General features: G+C 46.9%; 1 protein-coding gene across 3 annotated transcripts; it reads left to right on the forward strand.

Moving 5' to 3' along the window:
* Nucleotides 1-1,825: 1,825 nt before the first annotated feature.
* On the forward strand, nt 1,826-25,668 carry PRDM1 (PR/SET domain 1). 3 transcript variants are annotated; one of them, XM_038554838.1, is made up of 7 exons: nt 1,826-1,909; nt 4,022-4,261; nt 10,908-11,027; nt 14,397-14,649; nt 19,813-20,927; nt 22,140-22,268; nt 22,645-25,668. In XM_038554838.1, exons 1-7 carry the CDS (start codon nt 1,868-1,870, stop codon nt 23,212-23,214), a joined length of 2,469 nt encoding a protein of 822 aa, XP_038410766.1. In that variant the 5' UTR covers nt 1,826-1,867; the 3' UTR covers nt 23,215-25,668. The 3 variants fall into 3 exon arrangements, with proteins under 3 accessions (XP_038410766.1, XP_038410767.1, XP_038410768.1); XM_038554839.1 differs by lacking the exon at nt 1,826-1,909 and adding an exon at nt 3,409-3,651 and having other exon boundaries at nt 22,645-23,214; XM_038554840.1 differs by lacking the exons at nt 1,826-1,909; nt 4,022-4,261; nt 10,908-11,027 and adding an exon at nt 13,338-14,191 and having other exon boundaries at nt 22,645-23,214.
* Nucleotides 25,669-26,019: the final 351 nt, after the last annotated feature.

Consider the following 26,019-nt stretch of genomic DNA (forward strand, 5'->3'; position numbering starts at 1 on the left):
TGTTACTTATGTCCCCTAGTGGGAATGTAATTGTTCTGTACTACAGAGATTGTGGAGAGGACTTTAGACGCAAAAACCATTTCCTGGCCAATAATCTTTGCCTCCCACCCCCACCCCCACCCCCAGCCTCCCAGCCACCCACCCGCAAAATCCTAAAAAAAAAAAAAAAAAAAAAAAAAAAAAATTCCCTAAAGGAGAGGGGGGAAAATGTGAAAGATAAACAGACATATTTTTATGATCCAGTCGGGCTCTTGTTTTTGCTTTGTTTTGTTTCCTCCTGTAAACAAATACTCAAATGTCCACTTCATTGTATGACTAAGTTAGTATCATCAGGTCGGGACTGGGTGTGTGTATGTGGGTGTGTGTGTGTGTGTGTTGGGACGTGGGTGTGGATGCACACGTGTATTTAAAAATGTTAGAAAAGACATTGCAGCCGAAGGTGGAAGGAGAGGCGATTTCAAAAACAGCCACCAAGGTGAGGCAAGCAGGAAAAGTGGGAGACTTTGTGTTTCAGTGATCTAAGCAAGTGATTGTGATGGGGTGCCTGCTATAAATGGACTCTTTGCATCATTGTTTCTCTGAATTAGAGGATTCCTTGCTGAAGGCACAAGACCATTGAAGGAAGTAAAGCATCTGGTTTGTTTTGTAATGAGAAGCAGGAATGCAAGGTCCACGCTCTTAATAATAAACAAACAGGACATTGTATGCCATCATCACAGGATGTCCTTCCTTCAACAGAGGGACTGAGTGGGGCTGGAGGAAAAGCCGGACAGGGCGTAGCGCGAGCCCCACTAATTACTGCCTCCGTCTGTCCTCCACTTGCAGTGATCAGTTCAACATTCCCTGGAACCGGGAACCGATTAATGCTCTACGCTTTGCTCACACGCTCCTCCGCGGAAGTCTGGCTGCGGGTTTGGGGCGGGAGGGGGGGGGAGGGACACACACACACACACACACATACAGCAAAGGCCAAGACTTTTTTAATCTGTAGGATCACAACTTGTCCCTAGGTCCCTATTGATTACTAAGCGGTCGGAAGAGGCAAGTTAGTTCTGCCCAGCCAGATCTGAATGTATTTCGGTCAGCAGCAGCCTGGGCAGCGGAGGACTATTTGGGGGGGGGGGGATGGATGGATGGATGGGGGGGCGGGGGCTCCAGCTGGACTTGAGACCGCTCCATTTCTACTACGAGGAGTGCAAACAGGATTCTGCACGCTCTCTTCGGGTCCGTGCTGTATGGCCCTCCCGGTGCGGAGGTGAGCTGAAGCTCTCCCCCCACCGCCACCCATAAAAAAAAAAAAAAAAAATCCAGGTCACTTTGAGGTCTCCCTCGTTTTGAGGAATGCACAGGGCGGGGGGAGCCCGTAGAGCGCCGTGGAGCGCCCGGGCGGGGGGCAGGGCGGGAAGGTGGAAGGAGAGGCGATGGGGCCGCGTGGGGGCCGGGCGCGCTCGCAGGGAAGCCGGAGGAGTCCGGGGAAGTGCCGGGACTCACGCGCGCGCAGGGGGAGCGGCCGGGCGGCGGGCGCGCGGGGGAAAGCCCTGGCCGGGAGCGGGCGGCGCGGCCCGGGCGCGTTCAGGTGTGGCCACGCCCCCCTCCCGCCGCTGGTGGGAGTGAATCAGACGAATGGGAAATCTGCAGCGGGGAGGGGAGGGGAGCGGAGCCGCGGGGCTGGTTAACACAGACCGAAAGCGCCGCGGCGGCACTCGGCCCTCCAGTGCAGCGCGGAGGCCGAGCGGGCGCCGCACCTGTGCGCCGCCGAGGTCGGGCGGCCGAGGCCCGGCGGGGAGCGCAGCGCGTCCGCCCGCAGCCCGCGCGGGGGCGCCGACGGGGATGCGCAGCGCGCGGCGGGCGGCGGCGCGGGCCTCCGATGCGGGACCTCTGCTCCGAGACGCGCGCGGGGACGCCCTCGGTAAGCGGCGCGGCTCGCCCTCCCGCCCCGGGGCTCGGCGGGCGGCTGCGCGGTCGCGGGGACGCCGGGGCCCGCAGCTGTCAAACTCGCAGCCCGCTTTTTCTCTCCCCTCCGCCCACCGCACCCCTGGGAATCCTTAACCCTTTCCGTTCGAGGCGGCTTGAGGGTCGCTTCATCGAACATTTCCCCCTGCCCAGCCTGCTCCTGCTCCCGCTCCTGCCCCTGCTCCTGCCCCTGCCCCTGCTCCTGCTCCTGCCCCTGCCCCTGCTCCTGCTCCTGCCCCTGCCCCTGCTCCTGCTCCTGCCCCTGCTCCTGCCCCTGCCCCTGCCCCTGCTCCTGCTCCTGCCCCTGCCTCTGCTCCTGCTCCTGCCCCTGCCACTGCCCCTGCCCCTGCTCCCGCTCCTGCCCCTGCCCCTGCTCCTGCTCCTGCCTCTGCTCCCGCTCTCGCTCCTGCTCCCGCTCCCTGCCCCTGCTCCTGCTCCCGCTCCCGCTCCTGCTCCTCCTCCGGGTCGGCCGGGTGTTCGAATTTCGCTCTTTTTTTCCCTCCCCCCCCCTTTTTTTTTCTTTAAAAAATTCGCTTTATCTTAACGTTGATTTGGCATCGCGACGGGTTCGCGTTGGAACTTAGTAAAAAAAAAAAAAAGAAAAAGAAAAAGAAAAAAAAAAAGAAAACAGGCAAGTGTGTTTTAAAAGCGTGACTGGCCTCCGCCTCCTTTTTGGAAGAGCATCCTATTTAGGGGAAGCCAGAGAGGACGCGAAGGAGCCTTCCATCCACGGACCGGGGTCTCTACCTTCGGAGGCGCTGTAACGTGGAAACGACGCCCGTGTTCCTTTTTTTTTTTTTTTTTTTTTTCCCGCGAACATCGGATGGGAAACCGAGGCAGGACTCGTTCACCTTCCACCCCCCCCCCCCCCAACCACCACCACCCCCTTCCCCGGAAAGCCCTGCTCCCGCCTGCGAGGGGTTGGACGGGGTGCGGGGCATTTGCGGGAAGATCCTTATCAGTGCACAAGCGGCCGCGCAGCCTGTCCCGTGAGCCCTCAGTATTCGTTGCAACTTTAGTTACAGTAAGCCGGAGCCCATCCGCGACTTCTGGGAATTCGTACACTTTCAGATTTAAATGGAAAGTGCTATTTGTAGCTGAGGGCTCCTCAAGGAATTCTCTGCGGGGCAATGCCATGGACGAGTTCGGGGCTTTGTTTGTGCTTTTGCAATTTGGGGTGAGATGCTCACCACCGGTCCGAGGAAATGCCAAGGAGTCCCCCCCCCAACCTTCACCCTCCTTTTTTTTTTTTTCCTTTTTCTTTTCTTTTCTTCCCTTTGCCTGCTCTTTTTCCTGTGCTCCCGAACCATCTCTGAAAGGCTGCAGCTCGCTGGGTGATGCTGGCAGGATGCAACCCTCTGCAGCCTTCCCTGCGAGAGGATGAAAGGGAGCGCGCCGCGGAGGGGGGGGGGGGGCGGCGAGTTGTTTTGAAAGTTGTTTTGCGTTGGGAGCTGGTGGGAAAGTTCAGTCTTCCCCATTTGGGAAAGGCTGGCCGGGTTCCGCTCCTGCCCCACACGCGCTTTCCATTTTTAGCTTCATTCAGAGGCAGACAGAGCTCCTTCCTCTTCCTCTCCTTGTTTGTGACACTCTTCTGAGGCAGCTTTTCCACAGCAATGAGGGTCTGGCGGCCATGACCCCGGGAGCCCTGGGAGCCCTGGGCCTAGGCCGCAGCACCCCGGCCTCCTCCTGCTGTGAGAGGTAAAGCCAGGGATTGCTCCGAGGTGCTGCTTTTTGCTTTGCTTTGCTTTGCTTTGCTTTGCTTTGCTTGCTTTTTTGTGTATGTGTGTGTGCCTCCCCCCCCCCCCCCTTGACTTTGCCACACAGTCTTGTCTGTCTGTCTTTCTTTTTTGAGAACTAAGTCAGAGTAGCATTTTAAAGCCTTGCTCCTTCAAGCCAAGTCTTCTTTACGCGGCTTTCGGGCTCTTACTCAACTGTACCAAGCGCTCTGCATCTGCTTTTAAAGGCCTCAGCCTCTACTGTATTAGTCATAGCCTCTCCGACGGCAGAGCCACGGGACAATGGGGATTAAAGGCCTTCTCCCCCCCACCCCCCTTTCTCTCTCTCGCAGGCTGCCCCGAAGTGTAGCTCCAGTGCTGTGAGGTCTCCCCGGTTGAGCGACGGGACCATGAAAATGGACATGGAGGACGCAGACATGACTCTGTGGACAGAGGCCGAGTTCGAGGAGAAGTGTACCTACATTGTGAACGACCACCCCTGGGACTGCGGCGCCGACGGAGGGGCCTCGGTGCAGGCAGAGGCATCCCTCCCCAGGAACCTGCTCTTCAAATATGGCCCGAGCAGCAAAGAGGTAAGCGCCTGCTCTCTTGCCCAAGCAGACTGGCACCTGCAGCTCTGCCTACTGCTTGCCACCCCCCGCCCCAGGGTCTGCGAAGGAGTAAATAACTGATGACTTAATGCGCTCCTGCTCGGCCTTCTGGGTTCCTCCAGCCCCCCCACTGTCCCATCCTAATTAGGACACGGTTCAGTCTTGCTGGCAAGTTGACACATCTTGGCAGGGCCCCACTGCCAGCACGAGGCGGCCAGGACACGGTCAGCGGCCTTCGAGCAAAAGCCACTGTCCACCCTGGACTCGCTGCCCCTCGTCCTCCAGTGGTACCATAGCTTGGGAGGGGGAAAAAAAAAACTTTCTTAGGAAAAAAAAAAAAAAAACTGGTTCGTGTTTCTTTTGTCTCCTTTTGGTCATTAGGTGGCTTTATTCTTTTTAATGAGCCGGTTTTATGAGCTGGGTTTCTAAAATTATGCTCAAAACCTTGACGTGTTTATGAACTGAAGTGATGGTAAAAACCGAGAAGGGGTTCGTGTAAAAGTGTCCTCTGTCCGGATGACTTCAGAGCTAACCACTGTTTATCTGCGGCAGTTCCTTTGCTCTGGCTGGGCTGGCAGGCCGATTCCTTATTGGCCTCTGAAGTGGGTACACTCTTTGTTGTTTCAAAGGGGCTGGAAACCCAAACTTGGAAGGAGCAAAGGATTTGTGTTTACCCTTTTATATAACGATTATAGCGAGGCGTGATGTTTAGCTGTGAAATAACTCGCAGAACCACCCCTGGTGAGAATTGAGCCACTGCAGTCAGTTCTCACTAGACTACAGCTGAGCTTGAGGGGATCAACCCCCCCCCCCCGCCCCCCCAACAGACTTCCCACCACCACAACTACCGGAGGGTCACTGTCATTTCTGTGGCTGCCTCCAGAAAGAAGGGATTCCTTGCTGTAGAAATCCACCACTCGATCCTGGGACTGTTCCCTGGAGCCCTATCAGATCACTTTTCCTCCTTCCCCAAGGAACGGTATTTGGAGGAGTCGGGGGAGCCTGTTGGGGAAATACTTGATCTCTTTCCTGTTTGTGTGTCTGAGTTCAGGGTTTTTGGTGAGGGGGAGACACAGCTGTCTAAAATTAGCTAGAAGCAACTCTGCTTTGAGTTTCATTAAAGCTTAATTTTTCCCCCTCCCCCTTGGTGGAAGAAATAGAGGCAGATTTTATAAAAAGCAATATTTAAATTGGAGTTGTACGTGAACGTTACCAAAACTTAACCCCAGAGGTCGGCCTTAATTATACCTCTTTCTGAGAATAACCCTCCTTTCAATAGAAAGCCTCATAATATGTGGCCCGTGGAATCAATGTGGGATTTGTTTGGCTAGTTAAGCTGTGGCTTTAAAAGGTGTAGTGTGTTTTTTTCCCATATCTCATTTGACCAAATATTGGTCTGTTCCCAGGGTTCAGTTTATGCCGTGTTGCCCTGTCCTGCCCAGTGCACTGAAGTCAAGACCTCTGTTCTGTGGGTCATCTTTGCCTTTTAATTCTATAACGTTCTTATCCTCCGTTCAGCTCTCCACTTGTTTTTCGATTTCCGTCATTCTACTTAAAAATCATAGCTAAATAAAGGAATGTCCTCGGATCATTAGTGCAAGGCTCAAAATGATAGCTACTTACCCGAGATGTGTTAGTGAGCAGCCCCAGCCGCGACTAGGAGCAAAGTTCTGACTTCCCCAGCCAGTGCTTGATTATGCTGCACTGGCCCCTCTTGGTGTCACTGTGGTTTTATTTATCGTCTTTACATCTTTCAGACTGATCCTTTATTAAGCTTGTTTGGTTTGTTGTTTTTTTTTTTTTTCCTCTGAACTTCTAACTTCCTATTTCGGTATGTTCACACAGTGTCTGTATCCCTAAAAAGGATCCTCCAACACTAACCTAATAAGAGATCAGGGTCCTCCTGTACTATTGTCCCATATTGTATTTAACTGAAACACTTGAAAATAATACAGCTCCAGTTCCTAATCATCAAAGTAACCAGGAAGCCAACTCAAATGTTATACTGTCTCACACTTAACTCTGGAATTTGTACCTACTCTTCTTTCTCCTTCCTTTCTGCACTTTGGGAAAGGACAGCTCCCTTACAGCGGTGAGTGAGGCACGTGGCATTGAGCCACTGAGGGTGTGATACCTGCAAGCCAGTTCTCGGACGGAAACCTCCAGAATGGATGAAATGTTTACACTGACATTATTCAGTTAGTTCTTTCAGTCCCGCCAGCCATAGAAGGGGGAGGGGGGAGCCTTTCTACGTGGGGTTTTTATCTCCCTGATTTATCTTGCCCTTCTTTATATGTTTTCATTTAAGTAACAGAAGATGTTACACTGTGTGCTGTTGTGCTGACATACTTGGGGATTTTTTTTTTAACAAGACCATTTTTCATTATGAATTTGTGCTATGTGTCAGCACCTTTTTTTTTTCTTTTGGTTTTAAAAACAAAACATACGAACCAAATTTCTGATCTTGACCCTCAGTTTTAGATTTGGTTTAGAATCATTCTGTACCTTTAATGAGCCTGTTCTTACTTCCTATTTCCAGAACTCAGACCAAATATAGACATACTATTCAAAACTTTTAAGACTTTTTTTTAACTGATGGGTTATTCTTTTAGGGGGATTTTCCCCTTGTCCTCCTGAAATAATCTCCTGTGAATACATGAATACAGACAGATCAATTTCAACAGTTATATTTTAGAAGCAGTAGCCTGTATCGAGTTTGCTTATGTTCAAGAGGCACAGTGGCTCTGAGTCTGACCTCCCAGTCATGTGGTGATAAACATCAGACCGGTGATGGGGACTCACCGAATGTCTATTTTGATTGAAGTCCATTATTAACTCAAGCCATCTGTAAAAAGTATCTCTCTGTAACCTGCAATTCCCTCTTCTTTCTACTGCTTTTTATTTGTGAGACAATGTACCAAGGCATTACCATGTTTCCTTTAATATAAAGCTAACTAAGGAGGGAATCTTCAAAAACATCTCCATCCATCCCACCCCACTCCCTTTTTTAAAAAAATGAAGTGAATTACAAGCTGAAGTCTTCGTCCTCTACAGAGTTCTAGTCATCTCAATGCAAATGTCCTTGTATTCAAAATAGAATTTTAATTGAATAAGTCATTCTTATGGGGGGGGGGTGGATTCGGGGAGGGGAAGAGATAGCTAGTAATTAAAATCGCATCTTCATGTAATTTGGGGTGAGGATGCTCATATCACATTTAAACCCGAGTAATGTTCCTGCTTAAAGCCCACTGCTGTGTGTGTGTGTGTGAATTTGTCTATTCCCTAAAGGAGGAATTGCTTCAAAAAAACCCCCAAAAAACCCCAAAAAACCAAGTTCATATTCTCCTTGATATCAGACTTTCAGCAACCCCCATCCTAAGTTGTGAAATCTTCGTTTTGTACAGTGAAAAACAAGCCCTTTTTTTTTTTTTTTTTTTTTTGGTCTGGAAACTTCAGACATCAGGGTGTGTTCTCTAACTGAGGCCACTGACTAGAGACAGATCTGCCCAAGCAGTGGAAGCGCTGGCTCCCAGCATCATGCGTCCCAGGGAAGAGCTCGATCAAGGGGCAGCAAGAGAGGAGGCGAGGAAGGGTGGAGGCGAGGAAGGGTGGAGGCCAGGGTCTTCTCCCAGATAAGCTTCTGGAAGGCACACAGACAGCAGCCTGCCCCTAGTAATAATTCTTTAGGACCCTGGTCAGTTCCTGAGTAGGTTTTTTTGGTTTTTCTTTTCTTGGGCTTAGGTGAACACATTCTTAGTTAGTCTGTTTAGCACTGAAATCCAACGCACACATCAGGTTCCTCTGTATCATGTGCTTCTCCCGGGATAGAATGTTGTTGGTTAAGATTCACATCTGGACCTTTCTGGGGCAAGAGGGGAGAATATGACTTGGTCTTCCACTTCCCATTAAAAACAAGCTTGGTTCCTATTCCCCCTCCACAGTTACCTACCCGAGCACTGTAATCTTAGAATTGCAGCCTGTATGTCCTTTTTGAATAATGTCTCAGACATGGATTTGAGATGAAGGTATTTATCCTGTATTAAAAGTGCTGGGCTGGGAATGGATAGGGAATGGATAGGGATGGTGTGTAAGCTATACAGTTCCTTCCAACCTTGAAATTCTATTATCTTGTGTCTCTGTTCATCCACTTGTGTGAGTTTATGTGTTCCCTATAGCTCGTGTATAATAGAGCTTAAAATAATAGGGCTCTGTCCCACTTGTAAAGATAATCTAATACTGAGGCTCTTTGGCTTTTTTTTTTTTTTTTTTTTAATTACAAAATGCTCACAACAATAAGCGTAGGTTCTTTTATTTGTTTGGGGCTTAAGGATTCTCACAGACTTCTCTTCCACCACAGACCCTCCTCTTTTTAATTGTTCTCCTGTCTTGCTTGCTTAATTGCATTTGTAAGGTTAGAGATGGCAAGTACTGTCTTCCAGCTTCCTCAGTGACTTACTTTATAGTTGTACTCAAATTGGTGCTGGGTGATATGTCTTCTGCAAATTCTTTTGTAGGAATACGATTCTAGTCGATTTCATTTCGGCCATAAGAAAACTTGGTGTGTTTTCTTAGTGTAAGATTGATAGATGAGAACCAAGAGGCCCATTGGTTTTTTTCTTTAAAAAAAAAAAAAAAAGAGTTTTTTTTCGGAAGGAAAAAAACCTGACCTCAATGTAATGCTACTTGTTGGTAATCAAGCTCTGACTCCTAAGACACTGTCTGCAAGAGACTATAATTTAAAACAAAGTTGATGAACCAGTTGAGTACCTTTCTTTAAATTACTGCTTTAAAGTGGATATGTTGAAAATATCAACTGCTAATTATTGGCTCACCAACAAATGACATTATTTGTTTTTCCTGTTTGTCATTTTGATATTATGGAATAATCTCTCGAATGTGAATGCCAAATGCTTTGCGTGTCATACAAGTCAATTCCATGAATTTTTCAAATTAATTAGGTTCATTAATGTATCATCAATAATGATGATGATCCTCTGCATAAGTTAAGTCTACTTAAGCTTTCGTATGTATTTTTATCTCAAGACTGCTCTGAGGTACTCCTGTCCCCAGTAGTTTTACTGCCAACAAATATCAGTAACGATGAACCGTATTGAAAGGGCACATAAATGTAAATGAAGGCAGAGGAGGAGGATGAGATGAACATCTGCTTTTTTCAGCTCTCTGCCAGAAATTCATAAAGTACCAAAAATAACACTGTAGCTCACAACCTTGTTTCAACTTGTGTTAGGTGTAGGAAATTTTCTTTCTTTCTTTTTTTTTTCTTTTTTTCTGTCTTTCCAGTCTGGGTATGCTCCATTGGCTTGTATATTGAATATTAAATTGTTTTTTTAAAAAAATCATTGGCTGATAAGAAATGTAAATGAGAAAGACTGGACTGTTAGAACCACGGAGATGTGCTTATTCCATATCCATTTAAACAGGTCTAAGCTCTTGAGATTTATCGAGGGGTCAGTGTATCTCACACCCAAAATCTGAGATTCCACTGTTGGAATGCATGTATTGATGCATGTATTTGGACCTACACAGTTACACAGGAGCCACCAGGTTTAGTAAAACCTGGAAGTAAATATTCTTTTCCCTCCCCTCTTGGTCCATTTCAGTAAGGTATTCAATAAGTAATTTGTAGGAGGTTTTAGACAAGAAAAAAAAATAATAAAAATGGGAAAGTGAATAAAAACCAGCACGAAACTGTAACTGCAGAATGTTGCACAGGACTACCTACAGAGGAGTTCTTTTGAATAGTGATGAATTGCTTCCTGATTCGTGGTTGGTGATTTTTTTCACTCCCTTAAAGAAATTTACGATCAAGGAGGAACTGGCATAGTTAACATGTTTCTTTAGCAAGGCCTTAGTGTGATACATCCAGTCTGAGAAGGTCATTTCCTCAGCTCTTAGAACCCACAGCTCTCCTCAATATAAATTCCATTTCAAAGGACGACTTTTGACCACTGTTGAGTAGAAGATGCTAGAGGAGAACAAAGTTACTTGAAAGATCTTACTTCTATTAAAGAGAACTTATAAGTTATGAAAACACACACACACACACACACACACACACACAAACCTCATCTGGAATGAAAAAAAATATAATGTGTTTTGCTTCTGGTTCCCTAGGCCTTTGTGGAACAACCGAAGAGCATTATTTTGGTTTCTGAGGTTAAAACTATTTTATTCCCCTCAAGCATGCAGTGTTTATGGTTTGAAGGAGAAGGAGAAATAAGAAACTAGGAACAGGCTGAAATAGTTTAATCTTGACCGTCTACTTCTGCAGTACCTGATTCTAAAATCCGATCAAACACTCTGGTTACCCTCTCTGTTCTTCTAGTATGAAAAGTAATCATAAAAATGAAAAAGTCACCAGAGAATAATCCTTTAGACTATTTTAATGCTTGGTTGGGTATTTGCTTATGATCTGGGAGCTAGCTTAGAAGATGGCTTCCCCCTCTGATGAAGCTTGTTGTTAAAATTATGTAGGCACCATTGATAACTGCTCTCCGTATCATAATTTTGTCATTATTGGTTGTACTACCACTTGACAATTCAACACAATAAAAACGTTGGTTAATATTTTACAGTTGAAGTAATTATTTCATGTTATTCCCTTTAGGTTATTGGAGTAGTGAGTAAAGAATACATACCAAAGGGAACACGTTTTGGACCCCTAATAGGTGAAATCTACACCAATGATACTGTTCCCAAGAATGCCAACAGGATATACTTTTGGCGGGTAAGTAGGGGAAAGTTCCTTCAGACTCCTTAAGAATTAAGGGGAAAAAATGGAGTCAGAATTGCTGGGTCACTTCCTTTTTCAAACTGTACTGGGTCTTACCACAAGTCTTCAGGGCCCCTGTGGACACAGGGAATTGTTAGCAAATGTGACTGAAGCTGGTTAATTGTTTGGCTCTAGAAATGCAGCCTGTAGGTGATTAGGGATGGAGATGTGGACTATATGTGAATCTTAATTTTTGCAATTCATTAGAGCTTTGTGATGAAAGGAAACAGTTTGCTGCTTGCTTCAAGGGTAGGTTCATTTGCATTTCTCTGCAAGGAAGTAGTAATGAGTCACCAAGCCTTAGATTTCACCCCTTCTTGATTTCTTGCTGAGTTAACTTTAATTGAATGGAAGAGTAATCGTAAATGAATTAGCTTGAAAATAAGCTAAATAAATGCCGCTAAGGAAGGATGGGTGGAAGATGCCACCAGAGGAAGGGAGATGACTGGGACTGTTTTTGCGCCTGCCTCCTAAAACTATTGGGTTTGACGGTATGTAGATTACCCCCGTAGCATACGGGAAATGTTTACAATCTTGTGAGAGCATAAAAGTCTGGCCTAAACAATTTCCTTCGGAATATCGGGACTAGAAAGGACCTTAAAGATGCAGGTAGAGGCAGGTGCAGTTTTTGAGTAAAAATACCCTGGATTAGCAGGGAACAGAGACCAAATTGGACTGCTTTCCATCTTCCCATAGATCTCTCTCTAGGATATTGTCTTTTTCTCAATTAGAAAATAAAGATACACTTACTAAATTTAAAAGTAATTTTTTAATACATAACTTGCATAAAACGTACAGGACAACCAAGAAGCATTATTTGAACTCTTTTAAGAACCAGCTGCATGGTAACAACCAAACCTGGTTTATACTTCTTTTGACCGATATTTACCCAGGATGCTTATATCTTTTGGGGAAGTATCTCTGAAAGACTTCTGTTTGGGGATCATTCAGAGATCGTTCCACAGAAACAGGATTTTTTTTTTTTTTTAAATCCAGGAAGTTTTGTATTTTTAGAAATTTATTTTACCATTTTCCAGACAAGACAGAGCACTAAGAATGGTTCACTAAGAATTGTGTGCTCACGATTTTTATTTAAGAATCACACATGCCTAAAATATATTTACTTTGTGACTTCTAATGGGCAAAATGTCAGCGAGTGCGTTTTTGCCTTTATTGCCAATAAAGCCTTCTCAGAAGTGAGCCACAGAAGTGTGTGACTCTTGGGAGTCAAAAGTCTGAATTAACACCATCCAGGATAAGAATTAAGGCGTGATCATTTTTTAAAGAGGCAAGAAATACGTTAAGAACCTCCTATCTCTGTCCCGGGTTCCCTAGTCACTAAAGATTCATCGTTAAGTAACTGAAATGCTTTCCTTGGGAGGATTTATATGGATCAATCTTTCACATACAAAGGATATTGTAGGAGAAAAGTCCCCACATGTTGTTAAAGGCGTCCTGAGTTTGCTGGCAGGAATATGAACATCTGTTGTAGGGAAAGAAAAAGTTTCATGCAAATTACACAGTCCAAGAAGAGTAGGGATGTTCCAGTTGAGAAACCAGTGACATTTCTTGTAACTGTACTGTGAGTCAGCACATTTTTAATCTTCCTGATAATATACGGCAGTGTAGTGAGGTGAGAAGGAGCAGTGTTCGTTTGACGTCTGCGTTATTTTATTTTCGTGTGCGTGTGTACATATGACTTCATGGGACAGAGGATACAGTAAATCGTAGTCCATGGAAGGCTGACTGGAATCCCATACCGGTAGCTTTAGAAAGCAGTCTCCGCCCAGTGAAGAGTGCAGAACGATGGAACCCCATGTTCCTGGAAGTTTGCACATCAGAGTAAACAAACTTGAAAACCCCTCTTGATAGCAGAATTCACCCGGCCTTGTTCCATTTTCTCTTAACAAAACACACCGCAAAAGCTCTCACAAGCTGCTTTGATGAAGCCACATGTATTTCCCCCTTCACAATTTACAGGAAGTTACTCTTAAAAGAAAGTGATTCTGGTGTTTACTGCCCGTGTTAAAGGGACAGAGTTCCTTTTTGTTTCTGATAACGTTTGAGTGAAATACAGACGCGATTTGTAGACTTAATCATAGTCAGTATGGGACTAGGAACAAAGCCATGACCTGCTGTCGGGTCAGAGCAAACCTTCTGCTCCGAACAGCGCCCTACTACTTGAAGACCACGGGCTGCAGATAAGCAGGTATTGGTCGTACACGGATAAGGAGATTTCTTAGGTCTGAAGAAAACGTGGTACACCTTAAAAAAAGAGGGAGCACGAGAGGGAGAGGGCATGTATGTGGAAGGGTAAGGAGTTCGCTTAGAAAGGAGTTTCAGCAAGGATGTAGGTTTTTAAGTTTTCCTGTTCTTACCTCTGCCTTTTTACCAAATAGCCTGGGTGCATCTGCTAACCAGAAGTGGTATTACCGCGGGGCCGACTCTGAATTCTTCATGATGCCTTGCCTTTAAAGAACAGCACAGTTTCTTCCTGTTCTTTTTTTCGAGAAACACATGCCCGTCGCTCCGAGGCTGGTGTTTTTTAGCCAGCCACCTTACAGATCAGAGGGCTCCCTCTCCCCTCCTTGGGCTTGAGAGATAAGTGCAAGGCTGAACGTGTTTATCGAGAGGAAAAGTGACTTCTCAGTAGACTGTCAAATCCTGGCTTCTGTCCCGGTGTTCACTTTGTTATGGCAGGTGAAGTTCACCTTTGCCCCACCCAGTGTTTCCACAAAAAGGCAGGGTTCCAAGTATTCATAGGAACAAGTGTTACTTCTGGACTTGGAGGCTTGGGGGTGGAGGATGTTTGCATAGTCGAAGCCTTGGGCGGGGGTGTAGGAAACGGCAAGTACAGAGGCCAGAGAAGAAGTTGAGAGACTCAGTTTGACGTATTCGGTTGGCTTGGTCTTCTACCCGGTGACTCAAAGCATTCAAAGTCAGCATAATCGGAACCCAAGTCAGTCGCTTCGCCCATTTGCCGTTCACGGGCGGTAGCAAAAGTAGTACTCTCTGGTGGTTTGAGCCGGCCGGGGCAGCTCCTTAAATGAAATGTCGTGTTTCGTTCTTCTGTCATTTTTCCCCAAACACGAAAAGATGATAAAACTGAAATGGAAAAGGTAACTGACAAAAGTGCGCCTTACCTGTTTCCGTCCTTATTTCTGCTGATTCAAGACCGCTCCGGCTACCCGATTGCATCCTTTCTCCCAAGTGGGCAGCAGGGGAATGAGAAATGCGTGTTCATTCTTACAGGTGCCGGGGGAAGCTTTCCACTGCTTTGGGGCTGCCTTTGGTTTTCACACGTCTGTCTTTTCATTTGGACAGATCTATTCCAGAGGGGAGCTTCTCCACTTCATCGATGGCTTTAATGAGGAGAAAAGCAACTGGATGCGCTATGTGAATCCGGCGCGCTCTGCCCGGGAGCAAAACCTGGCTGCGTGTCAGAACGGGATGAACATCTACTTCTACACCATTAAGCCCATCCCTGCCAACCAGGAGCTTCTTGTGTGGTATTGTCGGGACTTTGCAGAGAGGCTTCACTACCCTTATCCCGGAGAGCTGACAATGATGAGTCTCAGTAAGTGGATTACAGAACAACAACAACAAAAAATTAAAAATGCCAGTAATGTCAGTTCTGCCCCTATGAGCTAATGACATGTTGTTTAATTATATGGCTTCGTTTGTTAAGCCAAGTAGGTGGCTTAAACAAGGGACTAGGAAAAGGGGAAAAAAATTTTTTTGTAGTGCCTGTTCCCCAGTATGAAACCTGATCATGTAACATGGTAAAAGCTATTTTGAGTGTTTAATTCCGAGAGTTACAGGAAGAAATAGATGTCTAATTCTAATCTTTCCAAAAGGGGGCAGGTCGGAGTATAAAGGGGATTGGTCCTGACATGCCTAGTATGCAAGGTATAGCCCTCGTTTGTGGTGATTTGTCCGTGCTTACAACGTGTTGGAATATCGTCGAGATGAACATTTGGCTATCAGTGTATGGGCTGATGTAGAACCCATCCGATTGTTTCTCGAAAGACTCACAGCTATAATTTTTAAAATATTATTCTAAATGGAGGGACGCTTGGGTGGCTCAGAGGTTGAGCATCTGCCTTTAGCTCAGGGTGTGATCCCGGAGTCCCGGGATCGAGTCCCTCATCGGGCTCCCTGCGAGGAGCCTGCTTCTCCCTCTGCCTGAGGCTCTGCCTTGCTCTCTCTGGGTCTCAGGAATAAATAAATAATGTCTTTCAAAAAAAATTCTAAATGGATAGCTCAAAGATTTTCTATATCTTAGCTTCCTTCTTCACATGAATAACCTAATTATCTAATCTCCTGATCGGTATTATGGTAGCCACCTCTCACTTTAACAAATTCTCAGTTCCTTAGGTTTATAAGCTTTTACTTTTTTATTTGCTTAAAGTTACTGTCATTACCCTTCTACAAAGGGTTACCTCATTTTAGTCATTCTCAACTGACCTCTAGGAACAATTTAAGAATTACCATAAAACTCCAATCTGTTGTAATTATGGTTGTGTGTTCTTGGTTAGACTGGTATGTTTTAAGGAAGTTTTTTAAAAATTAGATCCTCTTGGGTTAAACGTTTTGGCATCTAAGTTTTTGTAACTTTTTTGTTTGTTTTGATACGATTTCAAACTTAAGGAAGAGCTGCGAAAATAGTACAAAGAATTCCCAGGACCCTTTACTCAGGTTCACCAATTCCTGATAATGCACTCTGATTTGCTTTACCTGAAGGCCCGATTGTTTTAGTTCACATTTCCACCTTTGAAACATTTGGCGTGAATGTTCATTTTAACATTAGTTAGAATTTTGACTTCAACTTTAGGACCAGTTAACAAACGCATTACCTGCCCTGGTCAGGATAAGCCAACTCTGGAGCTAGCTGGTGCTCACCCCACGCTGTCTAGTTTATCTGATCTCCCTATGATCTCAGTACTGTATTTATTTGCAGTCTTCTGAAAAGCTTATGAATCTCCTTCACAGGATATCACCTTTTAAGTTTGCATTCATGGTTCTCTCTCTCTCTCTCTCTCTCTCTCACACACACACACACACACACACACACACTTTGGGTTCGCCTTTGAGCTTCAGGAAGAGGTCTTGAAATAACTGGAAACAAGCCAGCTTCCAACAGGAGCATGAGGGGTGAATCAGGTCCTACCAGAGGTGTCAGTCTTTTTCCCCCATGTCTCTTCTGAGGTCCCAAGAGTCTGTCGTTTGCACTGAGCATCCCAGGAACCCCAGGAACCATTCAGCTGTTTCAGCATCTGCACATGCCAGGCCCACCTCACAGGGCCCAATGGTAAAAGGCAGCTTCTGTTTTAGCAGAGCCTCTCACAGGAAGATGTGCTTCCTCCTGACTTTCTCAGCATGGCAAGTCCCTTCTTGAGGGTCTCCTTACACTTCTTGAACTTAATCATTCAGGGATTCAGAGACAGGTCTAGGTGGTGTTTTGTTTTGTTTTCCAAACAGTAACTCCATTTGAAGTGAACCCCCCCCCCCACCGGTCCCCCCAGTGACTTTGCACCAATCCCGAAGAAGCTTTTTCACATACATCCTTCACCCGGTGTAGTTTCAAAGGCCCTGCATTTTTATTCCCCCGAAGAAAGGTTTTACACAGTATTTAAGATTCAAGTGCTTATTCTTTGTTCAGAGCAGAGTCCATGGATACTGTGAAATGACACTTTAGTTCCCACAAACGTCCCTTTTTTATTTATGCAGAATTTTTTCCTAAATGCTGGTTTATCAGGTATCCTTTCCTTGTCCAGCATTCATGGTAAAGAAAGAGAGTGAACAATAACCAGTCACATTAAGCCAAGACTCCTGCTGCCGATTGTGAAACCAGTTGTCTTAGGTGTGGTAACCGATGATTGAGCCTCTGATCAGGAAAATTTCCACTCTTTCATCAGGCCTAATAGGTAGATTGTGTCTTCAAATAAGTTGTGTTGGGTTTCCATGCTTCAAGCACAACAGAGGTCTGTGCCAGAATCTCCGTGAGGACTTTAAGTGGCAGTGATGGTTCAATTGGTAGAATTTTGAGAAGAGATTCGAATTAGACTGAGAGGTTAAAAAAAAAAAAAAAAAAAAAAAAAAAAAAGCAGCCAGAAATCACAAGTTGGCGGGTTTAAAAAAAAACAAAAAACAAAAGGAGTAGAAACTATTAAATTTAACTCTTATCCCTCCCAAGTTTTTTGGTATTTTTTTTCCTATGTATCTAACCAACCCATCTAGAAAACAGTTGACCAAATTATAGACTTCTAAATGTTAATCTGCTTTCTCAGTTTCAGTTGAAAACAGACTTTGTTTTGCCTACTGCAGAACTTCTAGGTTCTTTCTTGTAGTCTTGGGGGTTCTTATTATAGATCGAAAATGTGAGTCGGCATAATTAAGCCATTCAGAGCCTTCAGAAGCAGTTCACTCTTGAAATGACTCCGTCCGCCTACAGCCATTTAAGATTTAAGAACAAAAACAGATCTTGATTTTCTTCTTCATGTTAACTCAAGCTGCTGCTGAGTGGGAGAGTCAGAAATGACACCAGCTCTACTGATTACTCAGCTGCTGAAGGATGATTTTTTAAAATGTACCTTCACATAGACTCCACGACTTCCACCTTAGAACATGTTAGGGGGCTAACGTTTCCCTCTGGACATCGTTTTGGAGGGAGACAGACATTTATTTCTGTGGAGGCGTAAGCCATACCGAGCATTCATTGTGGATTTGCGATATGCTGGGCCCTGTGTGCTAAGTATTTTGCATGGAAAATTATAGATTCTGACTTTCCTGTTTGCTGGCCCAATCATTAGCGTTGTTTTAATAACCGAATTATTAAGGTGTGCCTGGTGAGAACACCTGACTAAATAGGAGGGACGGTGCTACTGATGCACGTGCACTTCTTGCTTCTGGCTTTGCTCTGTTGAATTTTAGAACCAAGAGAGTTTTGAGGCCGCTGGAAAAATTGATGAGTCTGAGGGAGAATTTGCCGCATGAAAATGGTGAAGTTTCTTTCTGATGTTCATTTTATGACGGGACCATCTTTTTTTTTTTTTTTTTTTTTTTTTCCTAATGTGCGCCCAAATGGGTGCCTCCGGATTGTTCTTTTTCACCTCCATAGAATTCCTTCCTGTGGCTGTGAGATGCCTCGCCTATCAGTTTCCCGACTTAGTTGTCTCTCTTCCTTTACCATTTCAGCTTTAAAAAACAAAAGTGACAATTTGAACTTCCTGCCTGCTGGGCCTCACTGAAAGACTGATATTGGCCCGATAAGGGGTTATTTATTTTGGTTTAGTGGCTTCAGAAATCCCTCTCCCTCGACAAGCCTTCCATCACGGCCCCCATCAGCATCTTCCCTGATAGTGTCTTGGCTGTGTTTATTCTGGGGCTGCTGGCTCACCCGGGGGGGAACTGATAACAGCTAGCAGGAGATAACATTCTCCGAGAGCCTCTCAAACTGGAATCGAATCCCTCAAGCCTGTCAGCCCAGAGAATGGATTTGAAGAGTTCAGAATCTGGACTTCCACAGAGTTCATTTCTAGACCTATCAGATATCAAGCCTGGAGTGCTTTCTCAGTGAAATCAAACGGAAGCTTTCTTTTTGCGGGGGGGGGGGGGATGACCTAACGAAAGATGCTTTTACAGAGGCTTCAGCATGGTCCCCCAGACCTGTCCCCTTCCGATACCGAAGCCAAGAGCTCTCCCCTGCCTCCCAAGGCATCCGCACACATGGATGGCTCATGCCTCCAACCTCCTCCTCCTCCTCCTCCTCCTCCTCCTCGTGGGGCGGCTGTTCCGTTGGGAGTGATTGCCCTCTGATAACCAGAGCTCCAGCGAAGCAGCATCTGTTTTACTTTTGATTTCCAGGGAAGTCTGAGCGGAGAGTTTTTGGCGTTCTCTGCTCTGATTGGTCTTTCCCCAAAGGCATCGTTTGCTCTGTGTGCTTGGAGGGGCAGGGCTGGTGATGGCCTGGAGAGTCTGGAACTGTCCTCAACTGCTGCTGTTCCTAAGTAGTGCATTTACCGAGTAATAATATAGAATAAATGCTTTCATCTTAGCTGCCTGTTTTCTTTGGTGCTCTAAGTAATTGGACTGGCTCGGGAAGTGCCTGTTGTGGTTTGGCAGAGATGAGTATGTCACGCCTTGTGATTCCAGGGGACAGCGTTGCTGGGAGCCCGGTCAGACCAGAACAGAGAGCCTCGGTGCCATTCTTGTGTTGTCAGCAACCCCATGGGAAGGGGTGGCATCCACATCGCTCGTCTGTCTGGCACAGGCAGTTTGAAGAGGGTTTTATCAAATTCATATTAAACAAGAATGGAGGCGAAAACTGATGACTGCTCGTTACTTGAAATGAGTCTTAATCTTTCACATCTCGTTCGCAGGGTGTGCTGATTTCCTTTCGGTGTACTGCGAACATCAGAATGACTTTTATTAACCTCTGACACCCCCACCCCAGGATTTTTCCACCCCATTTCAATGGAGGCTCCCCCTGTTCTAGCTTGAACAGCACTTTTCCATCATGCATCGCTTTTTACCGGTAGAAACCTCTTTGCTGCAGATGTTGCCACTGTCCCCGTTTGGCCCAGAAGGCAGCAGAGCGAGCGGGCCCCGAGCCCTCTAGAAGGACAGGGCGCGGAGACGCCAGGTGGCTGTCGCTTGCGGCCCGGAGAGAGGACAGCTTTGGCAGTTTGACTTGAGTTCTCTGGAGCCCTTGGAGTAACCGTCCTTTCTTTCGTTGCAGCGCAAACCCAGAGCCATCCGAAGCAGCCCGGCGCCGAGAAGAATGACCTGTGCCCCAAGAACGCCCCAAAGAGGGAGTACAGCGTCAAAGAGATCCTGAAGTTGGACTCGCACCCCCCCAGGGGGAAGGACTGCTACCGCTCCAACATTTCACCCTTCGCCGCCGAGAGGGACGCCGACGACCTCGGAAAAAACGGGAGCCCCGAGATGCCCTTCTACCCCCGGGCCGTGTACCCGAGTCGGGTCCCTCTGCCCGAGGACTTTCTGAAAGCCTACGGGATGGAGAGGCCCACCTACATCGCCCGCTCGCCCCTGCCGTCCTCCACCACCCCGAGCCCCTCGGCGAGAAGCAGCCCCGACCAGAGCCTCCAGAGCTGCAGCCCGCACAGCAGCCCCGGCGACACCGTGTCGCCCCTGGCGCCCTGCGGCCCCGACCACCGGGACTCGTACGCCTACTTGAACGCCCCCTACGGGCCCGAGGGCCTGGGCGCCTACCCGGGGTTCGCGCCGGGCCCGCCCCTGCCGCCCGCCTTCCTCCCGTCCTACAACGCCCACTACCCCAAGTTCCTCCTGCCCCCCTACGGCGTCGGCTGCCCCGGCCTGGGCGGCGTGGGCGGCGTGGGCGGCCTGAGCCTCTTCCCGCGGCTGTACCCGGTGTACGGCGGCCTCCTGGGCGGCGGCGGCGGCGGCGGCGGCGGCGGCGGCGGCCTCCCGCACCCCCTGCTCGGCCCGGCCTCGCTGCCCGGCTCGCTGCCCTCGGACGCGGCGCGCAGGCCGCTGCAGCCCGACCACGCGCGCCAGGTGCTCATCCCCGCGCCGCACAGTGCCTTCTCCCTGCCCGCCGCGGCCGCCAGCATGAAGGACCGGGCCAGCAGCCCCGCCAGCGGCTCGCCCACCGCCGGCACGGCCGCCTCGGCGGAGCACGTGGTGCAGCCCCACGCTACCTCAGCGGCGCTGGCGGCCCCCGGCGGCGACGAAGCCGTGAATCTCATGAAAAGCAAAAGAAACATGACCGGCTACAAGACCCTGCCCTACCCCCTCAAGAAGCAGAACGGCAAGATCAAGTACGAGTGCAACGTGTGCGCCAAGACGTTCGGGCAGCTCTCCAACCTCAAGGTAGGGCCCCGGCGGCCGACGCACCTGCGGCGGCACCTGCTCGGGCACCTGCGCGGGCACCTGCGGCGGCGCTGGGTCCGCGCATGCGCGCCCCTGTGCGCTGGCTCCGGCATCTGCGGCGGCTGCGACCGTGGGAGCCCCGGCCGGGACCAGTTGGGGGAGCGGGGGGGGATGGGGGAGGTGACCCTTTGCTTTTCTAATATTTTTTAAAGCTTTTATTTATTTATTTATTCATTCATGAGACGGAGAGAGGGGGGTTGGGGGAGGTGTCCCTTTGCTTTTTTAAAATTTTTTAAAGCTTTTATTTATTTATTCATTCATGAGACAGAGATAGGGGGGATGGGGGAGGTGTCACTTTGCTTTTTAAAATTTTTTTAAGATTTTATTTACTACTTATTTATTCATGAGACGAGGGAATGGGGGAGGTGTCACTGCTTTTTTAAATTTTTTTAAGATTTTATTTATTTATTCATGAGACCCAGAGAGAGGGGATGGGGGAAGTGTCACTTTGCTTTTTTGTTTTTTTAACATTTTATTTATTTATTTATTCATGAGACACAGAGAGGGGGGATGGGGGAGGTGTCAGTTTGCTTTTTTATTTTTTTAAGATTTTATTTATTTATTCATGAGACAGAGAGGGGGAATGGGAGAGGTGTCGCTTTGCTTTATTTTTTAAATATTTTATTTATTTATTTATTTATTTATTTATTCATTCATTCATTCATTCATTCATGAGACCCACACAGAGAGAGAGAGAGGCAGGGACATAGAGGGAGAAGCAGGCTCCTGCAGGGAGCCCGATGCAGGACTCGATCCCGCGACCCCAGGGTCACGACCTGGGCTCTCCCTCCCAGGCAGGCGCTAAGCCGCTGCGCCACCCGGGCGTCCTGTCACTTGGCTTTTGTGCCGTTTCCTCCTGTGCCACTTGGGCCCAGTGACTTCCCCACCGAGCCGTCCTCTGGATGCTGCAAATGGGGGTTTGGGCTAGAAGAGCAAGTGGAAAGTGCCGCTGGCCTGTGGCTTGTGCTCCTTTCGCTCAAACAAACCAAAGCGTCCGGAAACGCACAGGGGCTCTATTCGTTCCTTCTGAGCTTTGTCTGGGGGCGGGGGGGTGCTGTGTTAAGGTGCCCGTGCCATCGGTGCCCCGGCCTTTGAGCGGGATGCCAGGGCTCCCCAGCCCCGGCGCAGGCCTGACGTGAGCCTTCCTTCCAGGTCCACCTCAGAGTGCACAGCGGAGAGCGGCCTTTCAAATGCCAGACTTGCAACAAGGGCTTCACTCAGCTCGCCCACCTGCAGAAACACTACCTGGTACACACGGGAGAGAAGCCACATGAATGCCAGGTGGGCAGGGTTCGCCATCGAATTTCACCCTTTGTAGAAAATGTCTGGGGAGCGGGCCCCGCGGGTCTGATTGCCCGTGGGTGAACCAGCGCAGGAGCCCGGCTGGCCACGAGCCTGGCACCCCCGTATCTGCGATGAGCAGAGGCAGTGACCCAGCCAGCTTCCAGTGGGTGGAAGATGGCAGAGGAAGTAGCCGCCTCCTCGCACGCAGCGTGCCCACAGCTCCCTGTTTGCCTAATGCCACACCATGGGTGCCACAGGGAGGCTGCTCGCCCCGCAGGTTGCTGGGCGTTGGTATGTAAGCTCGCCCTTCCCACTGGCACCTAACTCTTAATCTTCTGGTCTTCCCGTCTCTGCCCTCTTCCCCGCACTGTAGGTTTGCCACAAGCGATTTAGCAGCACCAGCAATCTCAAGACCCACCTGCGACTCCACTCTGGAGAGAAACCTTACCAGTGCAAGGTGTGCCCTGCCAAGTTCACCCAGTTTGTGCACCTGAAACTCCACAAGCGCCTACACACCCGGGAGCGGCCCCACAAGTGTGCCCATTGCCACAAGAGCTACATCCATCTCTGCAGCCTCAAGGTCCACCTGAAGGGGAACTGTCCTGTGGCCCCAGCCACAGGGATGCCCTTGGAGGATCTGACCCGGATCAACGAAGAAATCGAGAAGTTTGACATCAGTGACAATGCCGACCGGCTGGAGGACATGGAGGACATCGACGTGACCTCTGTGGTGGAGAAGGAAATTCTGGCTGTGGTCAGAAAAGAGAAAGAAGAAACTGGCCTGAAAGTGTCTTTGCAAAGAAACATGGGGAATGGACTCCTCTCAGGGTGTAGCCTTTATGAGTCATCAGACCCATCCCTCATGAAGTTGGCTCACAGCAACCCACTACCTCTGGGGCCTGTAAAGGTCAAACAGGAAACAGTTGAACCAATGGATCCTTAAGATTTTCAGAAAACAAAAAGCGTTTTGTCTCGTTTTGTTTCTTAACTTATGACTTGGCAAGTCAGGGTGCCTGTAGCAAATGCTTGTACATAATTCCAGTTCTGCAAAGCTCTCCTGACAGCAGATGGTTTCCCCTCACCTCTCTGGAATTAAAGAAGGAACTCCAAAGTTACTGAAATCTCAGGGCATAAATGAGAAAAAGACAATATATATACATATTATATATACTTATTTACACCCCCATCTATATATTTGAACCTGTGTATTTTGAATATTTGTGTGGATATGTTTGCATAGCCTTCCCATTGCTAAGACTATTGCCTAGCCATAATTATTTTTTCAATGATAATCCTTCATAATTTATTATACAATTTATCGTTCAAAAAGCAATAATTAAAAAAGTTTACAATGACTGGAAAAATTCCTTGTAATTTGAGTTATAAATGTTATAGTTTTGTCTTGTGGCCATTCTTTGTAGATAATTTCTGCACATCTGTTTAAGTACCTACAATTTAGTAAACAAATACATTACTTCGGTTGACCTCCCTCTGTAATAATGGTTTGAAAATGAGGTTTGGTATTGCCAAAGTTAGACAGTTGATGTGTTAACTCATAAGATCTGTCATTTGAACAGCATTGTGTAATGGGGGGAATGTGTGCAGTTACCCAATAATAACTTCAGTAGAAGAATTAAGAAAGGGAATCTTGTGTGTTTCTGTAGATAGTTCCGAGTCTTTTCCCCCTTGCCAAGGGTTTATCAGAAAGGAGACAGGAAGGCTTCGCCGACCTGTCTTCCTCTCCAAAAAAGCAGGGTCACCCCGTCCCAAACCATGTGACCATTCGGCGTGGTCACGTGACCTTTCCACCCCAATGTATTATCTGACAATGTGAATAAGACAAAAATGCCATGTTTAAAACCACCGCAAAATGTTCCCAAAGCACAGGTGGTTTTTGTATGTGTGAGGTTTGGGGGCTTGAGTCTGGGTGTTGTTTTGTTATTGGGATTTTTTTGTTGTTGTTATGTCAAAATTGCACAAACATGGTGCTCTACCAGGAAGGATTTGAGGTAGATAGGCTCAGGCCACACTTTAAAAACAAAACAAAAACAAAACAAAACAAAAAAAAACGAGAAACGGGTATTCTTGTTGTCTTAGGGTAAAAGCAGGCAATGCACATTCCCATCCCCGACACATCAATTGTATTTTTTTTCTGTAAAACTCAGATTTTCCTCAGTATTTGTGTTTTTACATTTTATGGTTAATTTAATTAAAGATGAAAGGGCATTGCAAAGCTGTTCAACAACAATTACCTCATTGAGTGTGTCCAGTAGTGCAGGAAGTGATGTCTTATCTAATGATTTGCTACTCTAGAGGAGAAACCAAGTGTGCTCCCAAAAGATAGAATGTGTGCCGTCTGTCTTTTCCTCTGCTAAGCCCAAAGATGACAAGTCAGCATTCAAGGTGTAGCGAAGAGTGATGTATATTTATAAATCTATTTATACCACTATACCATGTGTATATATAATATATTTATAACCACTTAAATTGTGAGCCAAACCATGTAAAAGAACCTACTTTTTCCTAAGGGCAAAAAAGGAAAAAACCATCCTTTCTGAGGCTTTGCTTAACACTTGACCTCACAATCACATTGGTGAGCTTGGGCACCCCTTTGCTATTATTGTAAGAGACCCCAAAACCTTGGTGCAAAGGTGGGGACTGCGTAACAACCAGGGAGAGAGATTCATCGTCTTTCACCAGTAAGGGCAGTCGGAGATGGTTTGATTTTTGTTTTGCCACATTATGATTATGTGGTCACACCCAAGTCACGGAAGTAAAGTCCCATTACTCCCTTTACCATGGTTAACTTTTCTCTACCTCTCTTTCCTTCCTAAATAACTGATGCATCACTAATCAGCCTGGTTTATATAGTCAGCCTTCTATTGATGGCCACTAATGTCAACCTGCAGCAAAGAACAAACTTAGGATAATCCAGGGAAACCTCAGAGCCTTACTGATCTGTTCCTACAAGTGGCAAAACTGACAATTTTTTTTTATGGATCAGTGCTTGACAAACACAGTCCTTAATTGTAGGTAAACCAAAGCATCACACACTGACATCGACACCAAATACTCTCAGTTCTGCTCATTTGTTCCCTTCTTTCCCCTTTTATGCTTTCTTATTTGTGGGTATTTTTACCAAGACCTGCATGGCTTGAGACGTCTTGATTCTCTTCACCATTTGACTTTCCCTCGTAGGCCTCTTACATGTGAATGTTGAGCCCACAATCAACAGTGGTTTTATTTTTTTTCCTCTAATCAAAGTTAAAACTGACCAAAGTTATTGGCTTTTTACTTTGCTAGAACAACAAACTATCTTATGTTTACGTACTGGTTTACATTGTTATTTATGTGCAAATTGTCAAAATGTAAATTAAATATAAATGTTCATGCTTTACCAATGCTTGTCTAGCGTCTTGAGTGCAGGGCCAGTGACGCGACCTCTCCACCGCCCTGTAAGGGCAACACTTTTGAACACGACACAGGTTGCCTCTCTCCTGCCCCAACCACCCTCTCCAGCAGCAGTGAGTCCCTCATCTCCCACCTCCCTGGGGGACCATGCTTGTGAGTGATGCAAAGTGTCGACCTGTTTTCTCTCATAAGTGAACAGTTTAAGATTTTTTTTTTAAGATTTTATTTATTTATTTGAGGGGGTGGTGGTGAGGGAATAAATTCTTTTGTGCTTCTGTATAGTCTTCCTGCCTTACATCCCATGGTATTTCTTTCCCTTCACATCTTAGCTCAGAAA

Source organism: Canis lupus, chromosome 12 (genome assembly GCF_011100685.1).
Source record: "Canis lupus familiaris isolate Mischka breed German Shepherd chromosome 12, alternate assembly UU_Cfam_GSD_1.0, whole genome shotgun sequence".
Lineage (NCBI taxonomy): Eukaryota > Metazoa > Chordata > Mammalia > Carnivora > Canidae > Canis > Canis lupus.